Source organism: Cuculus canorus, chromosome 1, assembly GCF_017976375.1.
Source record: "Cuculus canorus isolate bCucCan1 chromosome 1, bCucCan1.pri, whole genome shotgun sequence".
Classification (NCBI taxonomy): Eukaryota; Metazoa; Chordata; class Aves; order Cuculiformes; family Cuculidae; genus Cuculus; species Cuculus canorus.
The window spans coordinates 131,019,857-131,040,724 of NC_071401.1; the positions used below are offsets into that span (position 1 = coordinate 131,019,857).

General features: G+C 38.3%; 1 protein-coding gene and 1 long non-coding RNA gene across 3 annotated transcripts in view; one reads left to right on the forward strand and one right to left on the reverse strand.

Annotated features, from left to right (window-relative positions):
* Positions 1-4,952: 4,952 nt before the first annotated feature.
* LOC128850970 (uncharacterized) overlaps positions 4,953-20,868 on the forward strand; it is a 75,461-nt gene continuing 59,545 nt past the window's right edge. Inside the window, exon 1 of the long non-coding RNA XR_008448242.1 lies at positions 4,953-6,231. This is a non-coding gene — a long non-coding RNA (uncharacterized LOC128850970). The remainder of the gene's footprint in view (positions 6,232-20,868) is intronic.
* The window catches only part of NTF3 (neurotrophin 3), a 56,538-nt gene continuing 51,604 nt past the window's right edge, over positions 15,935-20,868 (reverse strand). The window contains exon 2 of one of the 2 annotated variants that reach the window (XM_054056670.1): positions 15,935-20,783. In XM_054056670.1, coding sequence (XP_053912645.1) covers positions 19,989-20,783 — 795 coding nt within the window. In that variant the 3' untranslated portion in view covers positions 15,935-19,988. The remainder of the gene's footprint in view (positions 20,784-20,868) is intronic. The other variant, XM_009569242.2, reaches the window with a different exon arrangement.

Sequence of the window (20,868 nt, forward strand, 5' to 3'; positions counted from 1 at the left end):
TGCAAGGAGTAACAATGTTCTCACTGGCTGTACATACACAAATATAGCTCGAGGAGCAGCCAGGAGCATGGTGTATATGGTGTATTCTAAGATAATCCTTGTGGTCATGTGGATGCCCTATACGCCTACAGCCTGTCCAGATCTTTCTCTAATGTACCTATTTACCTAACTGAGAATCCATACCCCATGAAGCTTTATCTGGCTCATTTAGGATGTGGAACTACACCTGTTTCAAAGGTATTCTGTGACTCTACATGGGGTTACACTTTCAGGTTTGGCGTCTACTGATAGATAATCTGATCTTGGTAAATTAGATGTGCTCCTAACAATACCGTGAGGATGCATACATTGAAACTGCTTATGGAGTACAACTGCTTCTCAAAGGTGAGTTAAAGCAGTTACATGGCATTAAATCTAAGTCAGATTAAATAACTTCTTCTCTCTTGACCTGAACATAACAGTGCTTCAGATAACTATATATAGGCAGTGGAAAAAATTCATTGCCTATAACTAGCATTGTTTACAAAATGCTCTAAATAGGGCTATTTTCCATTGCCAAATATAGACATTTTAATTGAGTAGGAAAACTGAAAGCCAAAATTGCTGCAGAACTCCCCTTACCATCTCTGAAGCTCAGCCATCAGAAGAGAACTATTTAACATTCCATTTTACTCTTTCTTGGCTCGCATCTTGACCCAAACCTTACCTTACTGAAGCAAAAAAGTGTCTTCCCATTGACTTCTATGTTACCTGGAACTGGAGCAGTGACCCAAGATGTGTATATTTAGTTGTTTCTTTTCAGGCCTAAATATTCGTTTTGACTTCCAAGTAAATAGAACATACAGGTTATTAAACAAAACTCTGATTGAAAACTTTGTACAGAGTATCTTCCTCATAAGAGTGAAGCATATGACCTCATATGAGTGAAGCATATATGAAGCATATTGTTTTGGAATAGTTTTGGCAGTTCTGTGCATGGTAAGAAGCAGCTGAACACTCACTTTCTGCACTGAGTAAATAAATCTGACCACAATTATGTTACAGGAGAGCCATTCTAATTAGAACATATCTACCAAAACAGTGTCGTGGCTTGGAAACAGGAGTATCCAAACCCAATTGTTATGTATGATTGTTGTCATGATTGTTTTATGAGTCCCCTGGGGGAAGGGGATCAAACTGAAGTGGTGAAAGCTAGAATACATAAAGTGGGAACATACCTTCTGTTCTGATAAACGTGCATGTACTGAGAAGGCAGAAATGTGGTCTTCTGGGGTGTACTGGGAAAGGCAGTCCCTATATCCTTAGCTAGCCCCCTGCCCTGTCTGACAGGGATACCTCTCTTTCCTGTGAAATCCTAGGCACACCTAAATTAAAAGAAATAAATGAGTCACTCTATAGACCCCTTGCAACAAATAACAAAGCTTCCATGGATGTTTATCTTTAAAGAGAGCATCAATCATTGTGTCTTATATTTGAAAAAAAATTCTTATCAGAGGGAGAGACAAAGTTAAGGCAAAAGAGAGGAAATATAACAGATGCAAAACATTAGCTTAAGAAGGATAATTAATTTCACACTTCTGTATTTCATAAAAAGTTGCAATACATGTGAAAAAAAGGAAAATATTTATTGCCCATCTGTTATGAAAAGATTTGTACTCGTTAAGTTACTATAGGATTTCTAACAATTTAAGAAATGCGTTTCATTTTTATGAATCAACATTGGAAGACTTTTGCAGAAGTTCCATTTCAAGTAGGAAATGAGGGGTCTAATCCTACAAAATCTCCAGACATCATTTTAAACCTAAGAACAGTGTCGCCATGTACTGGTTTTGCACTGTGTAAAGATAAGCACATGTGTAAGTCTTCATATAAGAAGAGCTTGAAGATTTAGGTGACTCTTCTCTTTTTCCACTTGAGTTCTTAAAATTATACTTCAGTGTTGAGTTAAATAGAAAATATAATCGTGACTCCAAGTCAATTTAGGTAATAATAAAGACATTCCAGCAATTTTTTATCATTGTTTCAGGTGTCTTTCATCATTTACATAAAACACTCAGGAGATAAAATGTTTGAGTCATTCTGACACTGGGACTTTTTGCCAACTAAGATCTGATAGCAGAGAGGTTAGTGACAAACTGGCAACCAGTATCCAGGCTTCAACTGAACTTGAATTTTCCTAATTGCCTTGATTGCTGGCAGGTAACAAACAAGGACATAACCAGCAGTGTATCAGCTCGGTGCCAATCATTAACTTCCTCTTGTAAGTCAGTGTGTCCTGAAGACTTTCCTGTTCTATCAGATCATTGCCCTGTAAGGAACAAATTTAAAATACAACATTCTGAGAACTTTGATGTATGCCCTTGAAGAAAAGCGCTTTCTTGTAGAATGCTAGAGACTAATCTTTCTTTTTCCTCAGTCTCTTCCCCTCCTCCCATAGATACAGAAAACAACTGGATAAACTGCCTGCAAACAACTGCTACTTCTCCACTTGTTGCTTTCTCCCAGGAATGCAGACAGGAGAAAAAAATGTACAGCAGTGGACCTGCAGTCTGATTTCATAAATGTGTGGGTCTGAGATCAGCCCTGTGAATCTAAGACAGAATTTTCCCTTTGGTCTTTGCCTTTTGGCTGAGTTCTTGCTAAACCACTTGGACTGTATATAAGAACCTAATCCATGACGTCCTGCCGTGCAGCAGGCAGCCTGAAGTTTCTTCTCCACAGAGCTTTCAGTTACTAAATCTGTTAGCACAAGCGGCTAAGTCAGAATGGACACTGCCTTATCTAACTGATTGCATTTGGAATGGCTTCATGCTTCACAGTGCTTTACAGATGCTTTTTTAGAGAGTTTAGGCAAAAGACAGCTACCAGAGGATAAGCTGTTTCTGAAGACATTTGGCTCTTGCAGCTAATTTATTTGCCAAAGAAAACTCTGTGTTCCAATTCTGTGAGAACCACTGGAAACATTTCTCCTGCTGTTGTCTGCTCAGTTCTGCTTTCTCAAGCAAGTGCCTATTGTCTTCATTAGACAGGAAATCTCTTCTATAGTCTCTCTTTTTTTTCTCCATCAGGGCTGCTTCTTTTTTTTCCTCGCTTCTCCTTTTGCAAATATAACAGATTTCTGCTGCCAGCTACTTTATCTCCTTCTTTATCGTGTTGCCTTTCAGCCAACAGTCTTTACAGAAACCTTTTTCACTTTTGGAAATAAAAACAATGAAGAGGCAATTTCACATAGCCTAAAACAACCACCAGACAATTGTATGCTAATTAGCACTTCCATTTTGTGTAGAGTGTGGCCTGACAGATCTCTGGTTTCCAGAAGGTGCATATCAAGCATCAGCACATATGTGTGGTATAAGCATCTAATATGGGATATGATAGCATTTGATACAGAAAAATATGATGGTTTAAGGTCCAATACAGTAAAAAAATACATTCTTACTTAACCAAATTCCTATTCATGGGAGCTCAAATCCAGATTTCAAACAATTAAATAAAATTTTATAGCAAGCTATAAAGTAGGTTGTATCAAAGCATAGTTGTATCATGGAGTAATCTTGTTCTGCCTTCATGTCTAGGGACACACATACTCTGAGTTGCTTCATGTTAAAGCAATGAAGAAAAATATTTTAAAACTTTTTCCATCTCCAGCTAATAAATCTTTTCGTACCTAATTTTTTATGAATACGTCTCTGGAAAGGGCAGTCTGATTCAGAAAGCAAAAGGTTTCAAACTCTCTGAAGTTCCTTAGCCCCGTTTATCTGCTATCTCACCCAGAGACATTTAACATAATCATTGGAACATTTCATGTCTAATTTTCTTGTCCCTGTATGGTAAATTCTTCACACCTATATTAATGCCTTACAAGGAACCTTTGCTTTAACGGCAGGGTATAAAGAATTTCCCTTAAGTGATTACATTTGAATTTCTATTATTAAAAACTCTTGAGATTATAAGCAATAAACCTAACTCCCTTAATTTATTACAGAATACATAAAGTCTTAGCCTGTAAATAGTGTTTGTGTAATATTGAAAGCAAAATCCAGATTTGAATTGACATATGCTCAATGTCTGTCACCCCACCGTGATATCTTCAAAGTTGTTCCTGGGTGTAGAATTCAGCCCATGGATCCTTTCTGATCTCACTCCAATGCACATTGCCTTCAGATTTGCTGCTACACAGTGAACAAAGCATAAGAAAAAGCAGATTCAGGACTCATTAAGAATCTAATTTTAAGTTATGTCTGGCAAGTTTTCATGACATGTTAATAACATGTAATTAATCGTGCTAATGGCACACTGTAAAAAAGCTACAACCCACAGAGCTACACAAAATGGGAAGTGGGAACTGCTGGGGCTAAGCATAGGAACTAGAGTCTGGTATCATCCTCATTGAAATGACTGTGAAATAATACAAATCAGTGATGTAAGCAGGAGCAGAATGAGTCTCACAACATTTCATGACATTTCAATTAGTGAGAATAAACTCACTGTGTATTCTGAAAAGTACTGTAGCAAATGAAACTTGCAAAGTGGTTCCTCTGTTTGAGGAGGTCATAACCTCTTATGACTGGAAGCACTCAACGGTGAGTGATTTATGGGTTCTGTGCAAGTCAGAGATAATTCATATACAGGATTTTATTTGGTGATACAAATGAAATGATATTACATGAATTAAATTATCTCAAATAGACTCTAATGTTGAGTCTATTGTGGAAATATTTGTGGAAACCTGAGCAGAATACAGAGTAAACTCAGTGACAGCAGGAAAATGATGCTATTGGGAAAATTGCTAAGATTAACTTCTAACCATAGGGGAAAATATGCCAAAAAAAAAAAAAAAAAGTTACAATTCTGTGAACATTAAAGTACTTTTATTATTCAATATCAGCAAATAAATCCCATCAGCAACCCAACAGCTGCATCACTGCAGCCATATAGAACAGTCACTTCTGAACAAGCCTGAGTCAAAAGTTGTTGCCTATTCATGTCATACAACTGCAGAAATACCCTACTGACTGTCCTGATGCCACCTGGTATGCCTACAAGGAAACCTCAGATATGTTGTTCTTAGTGTCTTTGCAGTGCATAAAGGTCTGGGTATACTGTATGGGTTCTAACTGTATTATGAAGTCATGCTGTGATCATCTTGGGCAGCAAGGATAGGAAGAGATGCTCCTTTGAAACCCTCTGATACTGCTTCCATATCTTTTGCTTTCCTTTTTGCTTCCTGTATGCATCATTGGAAGAGTGACTGTTAACATTTGAAATGCTTATCAATTGTGAATGTCATGGAATGCTGCAGGTGAGGAAAATGCTATATTTTTTTTGATAAAGAGCAGCAAATTGAGGCAGAGCATGGGTTTGCATAAGATCACTTTGCCAATGGCCTACACAAGTATACAAAGATACCTGTGCCCTATCATTCCGGTGGTGCTGCTCTCACTTCAAAAATATTGACAATTGATTGACTGCATCTCTGTGATTCAGTTATAGAGGAGAGGAGAAATGTAAATCAGTAACTGAGGTTATTTTCACTTACTTTGATGAGGAAAAATGGGTTTCATTTGTTTCAATTAGACAGGTGTCTATTTTGGGTATTACAGTGACTAAAATAAAATATTAGAGTGAATGCACAAGCAATGTTTGTAGTAACAATTCGAGATTTTTTTAGGGGTTTTTTTGTGTTTTTTTTTTTTTTTTCCTGTCTGGACTCCTAGAATGTATCTTAACACTATTCAGTGAACAGAGGACCTCACCAGAGGGGGAAGTGACTGTGACTGTATACCATTCCTTTTGTGATAAAGCTGTAACAAGCACAACACTAGAGCATCGCTTTCCTGGGTAACCTTTTGTGTTTCAGTAAACACAGCCCTGCAGATTTTTAAACACATGCTTAATTGTTTGTACAGGAATACACAGACTGAAGTCAATAGGAGTACTCATATGCTTAGACTTAAGGACATGCTTAAATATTTCCGGGACTGGGGCCTGCCTTCTCCCAGTGGAGAATTATGCTCTTACACAGGCTTTTCCCCCTGTGTGCTTGTATAAATCTGGCCCTTTAAGTTTTACAGAGCCAAACTGCTCCAGTCTTGCTGTAGCCATTTTGCAAATGCTGACTGCTGGGTGCCTGTTCTGATTCCTAACTGGTTAATACCTGTTATGCTTTTCCACAGCCCTCTCCTTTTTATCCCTGCATCTCACACGTGATTGAAAAAGGTTCATCCAACGGTAAGTCTGACATTTCTTTTGTGTTTGATAGTGGTGAAAATGCTGTAGCACGTCATTTGCTAGTATCAAAAGAATGTCCATAGCCTTGAAAAATTGTCTATTCTTTAGCCAGTACTCAGGAGCAGAGTCTGTTCCAGTATTCAGCGTTTTGCCAGATTACATTGATTAAGGTTCTTCTGTAGGCTCTTTCTCTTGCAATTTTAAGCAATATTTTTTGTTTTCTTTCTAGCTTAGGCAGCTCAGTACTTCACTGTCATTGGTAAATACTTATAACAGGTGCAAGACAGGTGTCTTGCTTATTGCAGAGGTAAATTCCATTTTATAATATTCTTGGGTTTGAAAATAAAATGTAGAGGTAGCAGCTGAAGGTGATAAGAGGCAGGGTAGCTAAAAGATATACTACATCTCAAACAGATGTCAATGGATGCGGTTCTCAGATCTCTATGATTAATTGGTTCACCAAACAGTATCAATAAACATTTCCACCTTTGATATATATTGTATTATGTCAGCTAAAAATCTGGATGTCACTGAATGCTTTAGAACTAGCTCGTGAAGAGTAATATCAAATGACATTAGGATAATGAGGTTACTGGAATAATAAATTTGGAATAATAAAGAATAATATTTTCAAAGAAAAAGAACTAAATATGAACATCTGATTTCCCACAAAAATTAGAAGCATTGATAGAACTGTCAGGCTTGTGTACATATTAATGTTTGATGAAGCAGCAAGGAGTCTTGTACTTATGCAGTCAGTCTGCAGGAAGATCATGAGGAAGATCAGCAAGCAACCCTTCTCTTCTGGCATGCCAACATCTTATCCCAGCGGAGTATGTGAGTAGTAGCTACTACATCATGAAGCAGTCAGTTGTTATGCTACAAGATGATGGTCATTTTCTGCTTCATGACTCTCCCAGGTTTTGCAGGGGATCTTGAAAGAGCTGATAAGACTGTAAGATAAAAAACTGTAGAAGCCATTACTGTTTTGCATTTGTCATGTACCACAGCTTGAAAGAAAAACTTAGGAGCTATAATAGTGGGGCACAAAGACCTGGCAGAAAGAAGAGTGCAGAGAGACAGACAGTGTCAGTGAGGCTGTCCTGTGCTGTTATGAAATGTGATGGTTGGGAAGTGTAAAGAGTGTTTTCAGCTCCTGAGATTGCAGTCTCCTGCGTCTTGTGACCGGTGGTTCTTCTGTGGTGCTTTGAGTGTTATCATTGCTTCCTCCTAAGCAGAGGTGCCACAGACAGATGAATCATTATCTCCTTGCAACAACCATAGCAAAGCCTTGCCTACACTGCATCAATTGTACTTCTAAACTGAAGTGTGTGTGATTAATTGCTACGCAATTAGCCTGAATCACAATGAATTTCACATCTATGGTCTATATTGGATTAGCCAGTATAGTCACAGAAATCCTAAACTGTAGGGCCAGGTGTTGTCCTTTTAGCAGAGAAAGCGTTCAGGCTGAATGCTGGGGTAGAACCAGAGCATTCATCTCTACAGGGCTTGACAGGCCTGACGGTTTTGTTAATTACTTCAAACACCATTGACAATGTAGGCTTCTTTCTCTGCATCCTGCCTTTGGTGCAGGTGCCATAGGAAGATTTTCCATGGACTCAGAGTCCAAATGTTGCTTTTACAGGCAGTAGAAAGCATTATCTGGTACAGAAGAGACGCCTGTTTCCAAGTGCACGCAAATGTATCTTGATGTTCTGCCTTCCTACTCCTTGGCTTGTGTTATGGGAACAACATCAATATAGTGGGAAATCCTTTTAAAACGTCTAATATTTCATTGTTACTTTGAAGACTGCTGTGCTGGTCTGTGGGACAGAGCTGTGTTGCCATCTTGGAGGAATGCAACCCTGCCTTTCTCCACAAGAAGTCATACTGGCTGTGGGCCTGGCAGGGCCTATTTCTGGTAAAGCAGACAGCGTCTTTCTATTAGACCACCTTCCATTCAGCTGCTGAAGAAAACTTTGTTCTGCCTTTCTGTACAGCTGTTATTTTACAGCTCTGTGTTCCGAGATTAAGGAATTGGTTATATTTTTAACTTGCAAAATGTCTTTCCCATTAGCACTCTCCCATTTGATCTGCGTGGGTGGCCTTCAGCTTCTTGGCCTCAACTATTCCTGAACTTAGTAAGTTTTCTTACTGGTTTATCCTGTCCTGTCCCTTTTCAGAAATGGTTGATTGTCTTGTACCCAATTTGTCAGCTCTACTGTAAACAGCACATTTTCATTTGAGGAGTGGCATTTTGTCCCCACTGCCAAATGTCCAAAGAAGCAGTCTCTTCCTCCTTTGCTTTCTCCTTCCCTCTGCCCCTGTCTCTTTTCATGCTTTAAAGCTGTTTGACCTGAGATTTCCACCTCTCATGTATGCTGTTGCATGACCTCTTTCATTTTCAGTCAGTGTTGACAGCATTGACTTCATTTGCAGAGCTCACACATGAACTGAAAACACCTGGGACTCCCTCTTCACAGAATATCTTAAGCCAAAATGCTGGCCTTGTGTTTCACAGTCCATGTCACTTTCTTTTACCCAGCTGGGATTTGTAGGTAAACCATATTAGGGACAAGTCTTCCAACCCATGGGAGGCTTCTGGAATTGTAGAGCCATAGAGAAGGTCTATTTAAAAAAAAGAAAAAAAAAAGTCAGTTAGCCTAGTACCAAGGGCAAAAAGGAATCAATAAGTCGATAAAAGTATATTTACCTCTGATGAACTATCACATCTTTCATTATTTCAATGGAAAACTAATTTCTTTATGGGCTACATTCATGTTTCATGAGCATTTGACTATGACAATACCAAAAAACACCTCTTGTTCAGCCAAATCCCCTTTCTCCTCATACTTAGTCCCTATTTTTACCTTGTCAGTGCACACTGGGCTGGAAGACAAGCAAAGTGGTCTGAAAACGGGGTTGTGATCCTGACAGAAAAAGAACATATCCTTATTTTGTCCCTCTTTTTATGTATATAATGAAATCCACCACTCCTTAAGACAGGGGGGCCAGCCTGCAGCATACAAGCTGTTTCCAGCTGGCCAAATAATTCATTTCACAGTCTGCTTTTGGCCACCTTTCCTTAGGGTCTCTTGCATATGGGTGACAGATTAATAAATTAATCTGGAGAACTAATTAGGAAGGAAAGGGTCAGCAATCTGGTGTGCCCTGAGCAGCGCAGAGTAGCTTAACTTTTGTTTAGAATTGGTTGGCTTTTTAGAGAATCAATTGTTTCTTGTATCCGAAATAGTAACTTTTTCTTTAACTATATGGCATACTAGACTTTCCTGTATTAGTTGTGACTGTTGCTCAGCCCCTCCAAGGCAGCCAGAAAACATAGACACTTCCATTCAGAAGCAGAAATTGCCTATACCGTGAAGAGATGTGAAAGAATTGTTAGTGCTATCTTAACAGTATTTTGTCACCTTAAGTGAGAGCTATTAGTCCTTTACTTTTAACACCTCTGGATCTCCACAGTGAAAGATGCTCACCTATCCTGACAGTGCGGATGATATTAAACAGTGTTTAAGCCAAAAGTGCAGGAAGGAACCTCACAGGAAGATGCAGAAAGGAAACAGCCCAAGTTCTTTCATTACCCACATGCAGTTTAAGCATCTGGAGTGCTACTCAAATCACTTGAAAGAGAAGGGGATGAGTGTTTGTTCATCCATTTCACCAAGTATCTAGTCTCCTCTGCTGATAAGAACCATAACTCTCCCAGGATCTTTTGTTGTGGTCCTAATCAAATTCTGTACTCAATGTTTGATCAGTCTGCTTGCTTGTCCTCTCCAACTGCTGCCAATGAATATCTGTTCTGGAGTATTTTGCACTGGGTGGGGAGAAGATCTCCAAAGTGTCATACCAACAAGTACTTGACTTTCTGCTCCTAAAGAGTGGGTCATATGTTCCTCTTCTAGCAGCCATCTGGAACTGTGGCTGAGCAAGAACTGAGCACAGAAGTAAGCCTGCACTGATTTTCTACACAACATTCATTACCAGCAAGACAGAAGGCTGGCATCAGCTATTTTTAATGCAAATGGTGGCGCAACACTGCTTAGTTCTAGGACACATTTGCATGGATATAGATGTAAGGCCCTCTAAATTTATTTTATCATTTTCATTAAAAAAATATGTGTGAAACTGGGAGGGGGCAGGGGCTATTCTGTTGCACAACTGATACCTTATTTTGTCAGGCCACTTTAGGCCTTGTCCAGAAGGAATGTATGTGCCTTGGCCCCACAGCATCTGGTTAGGCACCTTGACACAAAATGTTCGTGGATGCGAACTGGGTGGTCAGCAGATGCCTGTCCCACTCTTTGCCACCTAAATTGTAGTAACAATCACTTCTAATAGTGGGAGCAATAACTTTTTTGGACTCTGAGTTTAAGGCACTACTAAACCACACTACCAAGAGAAGAGGAAAAGGAAGAAAACTGGATCTGTCTCCTAGGTCTCTTACTATGTAGGGAGAGGAAACTTGACTTCTATACCTCTAAGGGTTTAGGACTTCATGGAAGCAATTTGCTTAAGTCTTGGATGACGTAGATTAATAGTATGAAGGATAAATCCAGAGAAATTGCAAGTTATTTCTCTGGGCACGTGACTAGAATATTCACATACGCCTTCTGAGCAGCTTAATGAATAAGAGTCACTAAGCAAGGAGAAATATTAAATTATTACCAAAAACATTTTTTCTTCTCATTCCTTAGCACTTTTTAGAGTGCTGCTACCAAACCCCTCATTTAAAGAGAAATGTTCAATTTGCCTTCAAACAAATGACGTTGGTATCTAAGTCACTGAGGTGGTCTTACTAGTTTTACCCTAGGTCTAAAGATGTTTCTGCAATTGCCCACTGTATGACTTTTTCCCCTGGTTCAGCACATTTCCAGTTATTTTTGCATGTAATTCACATTTCTTTCCACAGCACCCCGTCTAGGTGACTGCATTCATATCCAAGTCTATTTGAATGACGTTTTCAAGTGAGAATTTGTGAAGTACTGTCAAATGCTTTACTGCACTCTAGATATTACTTTATCTGCTAATTTTGTTCTTTGATTTTAAAAAACACAAATGATCGGTTTTACTTGGTGTATTGTTTTCTTTTTCCTGTAAATCTATGGTATTTTATTGATCATGATTCAATTATTAATCACACAATGCAGGACCCACTAGAAATTTATGGAGCCTTTTACAAACTTCCATAGACCTTGGATCAGATATAAAATGTTTACAGATTACTTGTTGTGGTATTATTTATCCTAGGAATTTTAAGTAAAATTTATGGATAAATAATGAGAGCTACTAGGATTGCTTGTATTCTTCTATTTATATTTTTAGACAATCACTATTATTTCCAGTAATAGGATCACTAATGAACCTTATTATTGCCCTAGTCCATAAAACCTTTTGACCATTCACTTAGTTAATCTTACCAAGCTCAAGACAGCTATGCTTGTCTTTAAAATTGGACACATGCTTGCGGGCTATTTTGGATCAAGACCTATGTAAGCAGGCTGAGTGAAAAAATCCTCTTAAATGCAGCCTAAGCTATGGAAGTGGCTCTCAGTAAATCCTGACTGTGCTTTGGTTTGTTTTTTGTTTTTTGGGGTTTTTTTTAAGAATGAATCTATAAACCACTCCCACAGCCAGATGGACAGAGTGAGATTAGAGGTTTAAGCAAGGAATTTGTTAGGTGCAGTTATCCTGATTATTAGCAGAGACCCACTAAATGTTTTAAACATGAAAATCTCCTTGACAGTAGAATTTCAGCTCGAGATATTATATTTTACTTTCACAGAAAAGCAATGGATTTTATAAGGCAGTAACCAGAGAGGGATGAACCCCATGAGGAAAAAAAAAAATTAATAATGATTGTTATTATCAAGGCGAGCTGATCTTTTTTTCTTAAGATTACAAAGTTTTAAATTTATTTTTTTTTCCTCCTCGGCTGCTGCTTCTCTGTCTTATTGTTCTCCTTGTCAAACTCCAGTTTTGGTTTTTCAATTAATTTCTTGGTATAAGTTTCTGTGTTATTTGCTGTGTTTATACCTCCTGAGCTGTAGTTCTTCACTTCTGGAACCTACACTGTTCCTACTGTACAGGTCATTACCTAAACCAATCGGGTATATAGTAAACAGTTCATGGAATAATGAATTATCTTAGAGGTGACAGAAGCAGACATTTCACGTTATGTTTAGAAATTGTAAAATCTTTGGCATTTATGAGAAATTTATGAAAAAGCAGATGAGGAGAAAATTCTCTAAGAAGTTTTTGAAGCTCACAAAATCAAGCTGTTTGCCCTAGCCTACAAATGAAGTTGTTACTGAAGGCTGGTAAAGGCTTCAAAATTCAAGATGTGTTACTTACCCAGAATGAATAATTTCATTTTATTTTAGATAGTTGTTCTGGATTGTTTCTAATGTAACAAAACTTATCATGTTAATTTGTTCACTGAAAAAATGCTTGGGAAAGCCAAAATATGAAGTTACCAGTGAATGAAAAACAAACTTAGGAGGCTACCTCTGTTCAATAAGACTGGGTTCTTTGAGTTAGCCAAGATCAGATCCTTGATTCTAAAGCATTCTTTTTTCTGAACAAAAGCATCTTCACAGAGTTTGTGGTGTGCACATGCTATCTTCATTTTCCAGTGTCTTTTGTGTTGGCAATAGTTTTGGATTTCAGAATTTAATTCTGAATGTCACTACCTGTACATCTAGCTTTTACTTCTTTTTCATAATTTCTGCAAGCAAAACAAGACCTAATGAAGTTACATCTGAAGCAAGTAGTAAATTTTTAATGCTATGCACAGTGATTCTCAGGAGAGACTATTTACTTGGTGCCATGAAAAGCCGCTGGATTTAGCTAGTGAACTGCATTGAATCAGCCTGAGATCTGAAAACAATTTCCTTCCATGTAGGGCAGATGTAGTTTAAAGCTGCTACAGCACAGAATTGTAGGCCCTTTGCAATCCATCACATTAAATAATTTGATTGGTATTCAACATGTAGCTACACAGGCAGCAGCTATGTGGTATATAGAAATTGAGAGTCTGATCAAGTACAGAGCTCACTACATTCTTTAAAATGTCACAGGCATTATTCCAAGCTGTATTGTATTAGTAAAACCTGGGACTAATCCTACTGAAGTCAGACATTAAACCAGCATGAGATTAGAGTGGGAGTTAAGTATCTATCAGTTGTGTCTGTGGTGGTTCCCTTAAACTGTATGGGTGATTTAAACACTTTCCACTATTCAGGCTGAATTTTTCTGTACATCTTAGGTGCGACTGAAACGGTACAGGAGTAAATATTGCTAAACCTCCTCCACCTACTTTCACCTTCCTCTTTAGTCTTTCACTTTGTGTGATCCAGGTCCAAGCCATTGCACGACTGACTTGATATATTTTAAATTTGATTTATGAAATGGCAGCAAGGATTCTTCTTCTCAAGGATTCCACAGGATGAGATGAAGGACCTGTCTCAGGATCAGCCTGTGAGGTGATGGGGTTAGCCCCATGCTCTCTTTGGCTAGCTTTCACGAATGGGGAAATGTGTTGTGCATCTGTACTCTGTTTTTTTTGCCACTGATACATCCCAGCCAGTGTGGTATTTAGAAAAAGAGGAAGAAGCCACAGAGACAGGTGAGCCCCTCTCCTCAATGCAGTCATGGTACTATGTGGTCCTCTTTCCCACTCACATATAAGTGATTCCTTCAGCAGGTTCCACATTGGAAGGCTTCACCACATATTTTTATAATAAATCACCAACATGATAGGAGGAAACTTGAAGGGACAACAGATAACTGAAAGAAACTTCTCGAGGAGAATCTTCCTCTTTCAGTCTAAATTCCAGTCTTCAGCATCTTCATATCTCTCTGAGAAAACTACATGCAGCAGGCCTTTCTCAGGAATCCATGTGGAAAAAAAAAAACAACAAAAACCCATGAGAGTTTGGGGCAAAACTGTTCCCACAAGAACTCCCTTTTGCAAAATTGGTGTTATCTAATTATGGTGGGAGAAGGGTTTTTTTTTCACCTATACACCCGCCTAGGACAAGTACAGTTTCCAGACATGGAGTCTCAGAAATCCAAGAGGGTCAAGGTTATTGACCTAGGGAATATGTGCTTCCTAGTCAGATCCTGAGATCAGGAGGATCATGATGGCTGTTCAGTCTATTTTATGTGTTTGAGTGGTCTAATTTTCAAGGAACCAATTTAATAATTATTGCCCTGCTCACTTCTACTCTTTAACCATCCAGTCAGCCAGTTTCTACCTCCTCAAGTCTTCAAATATGGGTTATGTGTTATATGTGGACTATATGTGCTATCGTGGGACCCTAGTCCTATCACTACAAGCCTTTGTAAACAGTCCCCCCTCAACTTTCCTGTAGGGCGTTCAGACACTGGAAAGTCTCTATAAGGTCTCCTTGGAGTCTTCTCTTCTCCAGGCTGAACAAGCCCAATTCTTTCATCCTGTCCTTGTATGGGAGGTGCTCCAGCCCTCTGAGAACGTTTTGAGACAAATTTTGCCCTCAAATAACAGCTTAATAGTCCTACGCACAGTCAGGGACTGCATAGGAAAGCAAGACCTCATCATCATGCTCAGTGAGCATAGTTAATTCCTAATCAATGCAATACTCTTGACATCAATTAATAGAGGTTCTTTTTCCTTTTGAATTCATGTTTCATTTGATCTATTGGTATCTCATTAACTCTTATCATAACAGGAAAGAGTCTTTCATCTGAAGTTATAGTTCAATAATCTTTCCTAAATCTCTGTGATGTTTGCCACCCAAAAGCTATGACTCCCTGTTTTCTTTTCCAGCATACACTTCCTTTTCTTCCTCCCTTCCCATGGAAGTCTTTTTGCTTAGACAAAAGTATCGTTCTACCTATCCTAATGGATAGACAATCTCCATTATTTGTAAATTATATTGAAACCATTTGACAGAAAATACTAATGTGTTGAGCTTGTCTATCAAAGATACTGACTCCTGTGACACAGGTAAATAGTAAAAACATTCTGTATTTTAGAGAGGGGCAACTGATACACTGGAAACACAGCACTCTTTTACTGAAAGTCCATTCAGATTCTCGTAAGGCACACTTCTGGGAAAGCAAAAAATGTGAACTGAGAAACTGTCCTTCTGTCAAGGGTCTGCTTTCCATCTCAACCCTCGGACATGCAGGAAGTAGCCCTCAATTATGCAGCCCTTGATCATGCAACTTGTAGCTAAACACTGAAAGCAGAACAGGAGATTTGGGAAAATGGATGTGAAGCTGGCATGAGGCTGCCTCACTGTCTTTTTGTTCCTTGTCTGCTGTGCACACAATCACTTCTCAAGCATTATTTAAAACATCCTGGTCATGATCTCACCTAACTGTGTGACTCTTAGCTCCAAAATAGGACCCTGTGATCAAAATGTCCGGAAACATGAGTCATGACATCAAAGGGCTAGTTCCGTAGTGAAAGTATGGCTTTCAGGTACCACTGGCTTCAAAGCTCAGCAGTAAAACAAAGGAGAAATCTATATTTGGGGAACTTCATGCAAGGCATTAACTTTGCTATGCACCAGAGGTAATAAAGCAGTTATTGATTCCAAAAAAAGAAAAAAAAATCCAGAAGTTTCAGGAAAAAGTACATTTTTTTTTTTGACACAGAGGTTAGTGAAACAATTTAACTGAGAATGTTTTTGTTGAGCTCTACAATAACCTGCATAGAACTACAAGGACCTACAGCAGTAGTAAATGGCCCACTCTCTCAGGAAAGGTTTTGTTATCCTTATATTGCTTGACTTTTTTACACCACATCTGTGCTTGCTTCGTCATTCTGCCATCTGCTGTAACAAAATACAGGCAACACATTTCAGAAAGCAACGTCTCCACACTTTAAAATGCTCCAACCCAGAGCACAGCCCTTTCCTTCTCACAAGCTGTAGTGCTTATTATCCGCTCTTTCTCCTCCCTTGCCCCTGCGTTCCCGTGCACAATGAATTACATACACCTACTAAGCAGAGAACATAGAATCCCATTGGTTTTGCCACAATGTTTCTATTAAATGAAATAAATGGTTATGCATTTTGCTGCACAAATGCATGTGCTGAAAGGTCAGAAATACCAGGTCGTTATCATTAAATTTTTAATTTTGTTACTCCCAATCAGACTTGTTTCCTGTTTGTTATTGTCTGCAGCTACACAATGTGTAGCGGAGCTAAAGACTGATTGGTAAAGTATCGAAATAACAGAGTATTAGCAGAGTGGTTTTGAGCACACACTCTGTATAGTCCGCTCAAAGTTTCTTCCTGGTGCAGCCCCACAAATCTCTTGGTAGCAGTAAACTTGCTGCACAGACTTCATTCCTGAACACATGTTCAAAGGTGATAAAATAAATGCAGATGGTTTCCCAAGACCTCAGTGGAGCATTTTTTACTGTTACTAAATGGACTGTAAAAAAACTAGGGAAAAAAAATAAGAAAATACAGCTTGACACAGGCAGGCAATTTCAGAACAGCGTTCAGTCGTTTGGGAGAAAAGAAAAATAAAATGTGTGTTTATAATGATCTATTGGCAAAACAATATTGACAGAGCATCTGAGCTGCCTAGTGGGAGTAAGTTTTAGAATACTCAATTAAACTAGCATTGCAAGCTGAATATTTTGCTTAATTACTTAACACACATACAAAAAAAGTTGTATAGGAACTTTAAATTCATTGTGCCATGACCAAAGTTCACAATAAAACCATCCCCGGCTACAGTGAAAACAGGATTAGGCCTTAACAAATTTATTACAGGCTTTGTTTACAAAGTTGTTACAAAATTATACAGCATCTTACGTGTACACAGGATTTACAAGAACGCATAACTGATGTGTGCGATTGCTCCACTCTTTGGCTGAGATCTTCAGGTTTTAATTCGCTGAGGGCCTGATCCGGGTCTCACTGGAGAAGGTGAGAATTTTTCCATTTACTTTAGTTGAAACTGGATCAGATCCAGAGGATAACACTTCCGTTCATTGTTACACTGGAGTGGGAAAGAGGTGACCAATCTAATAACCTTATGCACCGTGCTTCTTTCTCATGTAATGCCTTTCAGATGGCAGGTGTTGTTACCCTGATACATTTTTACTGACCTCTAATAAATTAATTGGTGTGTTGGTAAAATTAAGAGTCAAAGACAGATACTTTTCCTGTTACTGGATTTACAGTGGAAATGGCAAATTGATAATAAAGAATGAACCTCCCTTGATTTTCAGTGAGCAGAAATAAAGTCATTAGAATCAACTCTGATGTTGTTTACATTGCTATAAATCTACATTTTCTTCCCCTTCCTTCTTCAGTAGAATTTCTCGGGATTTACAGCAATGTAAATAAACGTGGCATCCACACTGTAGGAACAAGGCCGTTCCCTATTAATGAGATATAGCAACAGTGACTAACTACACTCAGTTTCTTTACTTCCTCTTCTCATATGGAGATAGACCTATCTGGAATCCTGAAGTGCAGTCATCTCTAAAGTTAATGATCCATGACAATATCTGCTCTCAATTAAGCACAGCATCTGAAAATGATCTTTATTTGGGAATTCAGGGTACAAAAATAGGTTTCTAACTTGCAACAATTTTCAGTGGGACAGGACTCTGAAAAATACACTTGTCTCTCCAAGCAGAAAAATGAATGATTAGAGTTTACTTTTCCCCTGTTGAAACTTATATTTTCCTATTAATAAAACAAGAGAAAGTTCTACTGAGGATTTATTTTTTTTTTTTAATGTTTGCCAAGGAAGGAGAATGCAGGAAAAATTCTAGTCAGATCTATCAGACACCACGCTCCTTGTTACATTACATAATCCATATACTTTTAACAATTCCTTGGTATAGAACCTCTGAAGTTTTTATTGCTCGAAGTAAAGTTAGGGTTTAATCCTGTGAAGTGCTGATCTTTCCAGTGATGTAAATACCCTAGCCTCTTTTTGAAAATTGGGATCGCTCTCAAAACCTTTGTTTATGGCCCCCTCCTACAGAATTATACCTACATGCTCCAACCCTGCTTTCAGAGTCACTGCCATTGCAGTGCTTGACGTCATGAGCAACCTGCCTGGTTCTCTGGTGATTTTATGATGTGTTATGCTCTCTGTAAGGGATTAGGGGAGACCACACAATTTGCTGCCTTTATGACCTGTTGCAGATTTGAAGTTGGTTCTCCAGTAGTAAAAAGTCTATGAAAAAAGGCATTCTGCAACCTTAGTTTTGAGTGCTCTGATCTCATTCTCATTTGTGACGTTGAATACTGTACAACAGTGAAAATCATGATGTAAAATCCTAAAACCACTACAGCTGTAATGCTTTTTGAATGGCTGGCAGTTTTTGACTCTGACTGAGTGTTAAGATCTGGCAAGACACAGGTAGCATATGCTGTCTAATCTTAATTCCATTGATATCCATAACAAAACCCTTTTTTTTTTTTTATGGGAGTGGGATCCCATCCAGGGCATTATACAGTTAATGTGTAATACACTATCTCTTCAAGCAGTGTAGTTATTAGTGTCCTCAGTGGAGCTACACAACAACATGAAGAAGAGTTACAGGTACATACGTTTGTGCAAGTACATATGTCTATCCTAAGTAACAACTCACCTGTATTGTTGAAGAACTTCATTATAACTATGGACTACTAGGATTTTAATCACCATAGAGCTCAAAAAGGTGTTTTATTTCATGTTCCTGTGAAAGCTACCAGGTTTGTTGAGCAGATCTACACATTTTTCCCGCTGTGTGAGAAATGGAGAATCAATTGCTGAGGAGAATAACTTCCTGCAGATGTGTAGCTTTGATATCCGTGGCAGTTTTTTTACTATAATTTGTAAACTAAGGGCTCTTTTAATGTCAAGACTCCACCAGCTTTGTTTCTACTTTAGAAACTCAGACAGAGAGGGATGAAGCAACAATGCAAACAGAAAATAATTGATTAGTATGAGGAGGAAGAGTCTGATCACAAAACATAAAAAATTCTGAACAAATAGTCTTTTATGTATTATATTAATGATAAATTTAGATTTGTTCTTGGCTTTTGTGAGTTTCTGCTATAAATATTTTGGATTTTTTTCATATTTTTCATATGATGAACTGGCAGCTTTAGAAAGAGTTGCAAAACAACTGCTCTTCAAAAGATAAACCAAAGTTGCTGGATCATTAGCAGTCATTCAGAAATGCCAACAGAAGGAAAATGTCATTTAAATGGCAAAACTAGGATAATACGTATAAAGTGTGTTTTATGGTTATTTGATATCTATAATGTTGATGTCATTTTCAGGCTACAACATGTATTTTGGTCCATTTTTGTATTGGCAGTGAGGAGTCAACACTCCATTCAATTAAATGTGGATGTGTAGAGTGGGGAATATAAATATGTACACAAGTCTTGACATTGATGTGATTTTTCACAAGTTTACTAAATGACAGTCACTGGCTTGACAATACTGAATGAAAAATACTGATTTTACACAGATTTTACGGTAAGGTTATGGTATGCCACTGACAAGCAGTGTCACAAAAATAGTCTAAAAAACCCCTAGATTTGCCCGCAGAGGCACACACCCTTTGCTCTTGTTTATTGAGAAAGAAAGCTTATATACTGTAGATTTGCTGAAGTTTAATAAATAAGGTCAACTTATAATATATAAAACAATATAAACATTTATATGCTACATGCATATCATATAATTTAAAGTAATAATTTATATAGCAAAGAGATGCAGATTTATGTTCTTCCTATTTTCCTTGACAACGCACACACGCAGGAAGTGTCTATTCTTATCCATCTCCAGCCTACCAGTTTATTGTTTTCTGAAGTCAGTGCCCTAACATAAGTTTGGGATGTCTTGCATTGGGAGTTCCAGTGCTTGTCATCGATGCCTCGGCAGCCATTTTTTACAGGCTTGGCTTCTTTACACCTCGTTTCATAAAAGTATTGCTTAACTGGAGAGTTGCCTGTTTTAATTTCTCCCAGCACAGTTACCTGGTGTCCTCTAATGTCAATCGCAGACGATTTGTCTGTGACCCATAAACTTTCACTGTCACAAACAGAATATTCCCCTCGGTGGCTCTTGTGCTCTGCATACCTTTTCCGCCGGGAGGTTCTGTTCACCATGACTGAATTTCCAATATAATCCTCCATGAGGTACAGCGGTGGTGGTTCCAGCGGTGTGTTGTCACTCAAGAGGACTCGGGGAGAGTTGTAACGTCTCTGTTGCCTTAAGAGGTCTGTGTCCACTGAAACAACTGGCTGGAAGTCTGATTTCACATTGTCATCTGCATCCATATCTTGCTGAGTGTCTGCTTTCTGTGCTGTGTTTTGATAGTTTTCCTTAATATCTACCATCTGCTTAGAAAGCTTGTTTTTCAAAATGTCTGCCTGAATGAGTTTAATAATAAGAGAATTTATTGAATCTTCTGGCAAAGTCCTTTGATCCATGTTGGTAGACTGAATGCCACGAAGATAAGCGAGAAATATCACATAAAACAAGATGGACATCACCTTGTTCACCTGTAAGATCTGCAAAGAAATAGAAAGTCAACATAAAACAGTTAGAGAAATTTACTGGGTGCTACAGACATGAAAATTAGGATTTGTTTTTAAT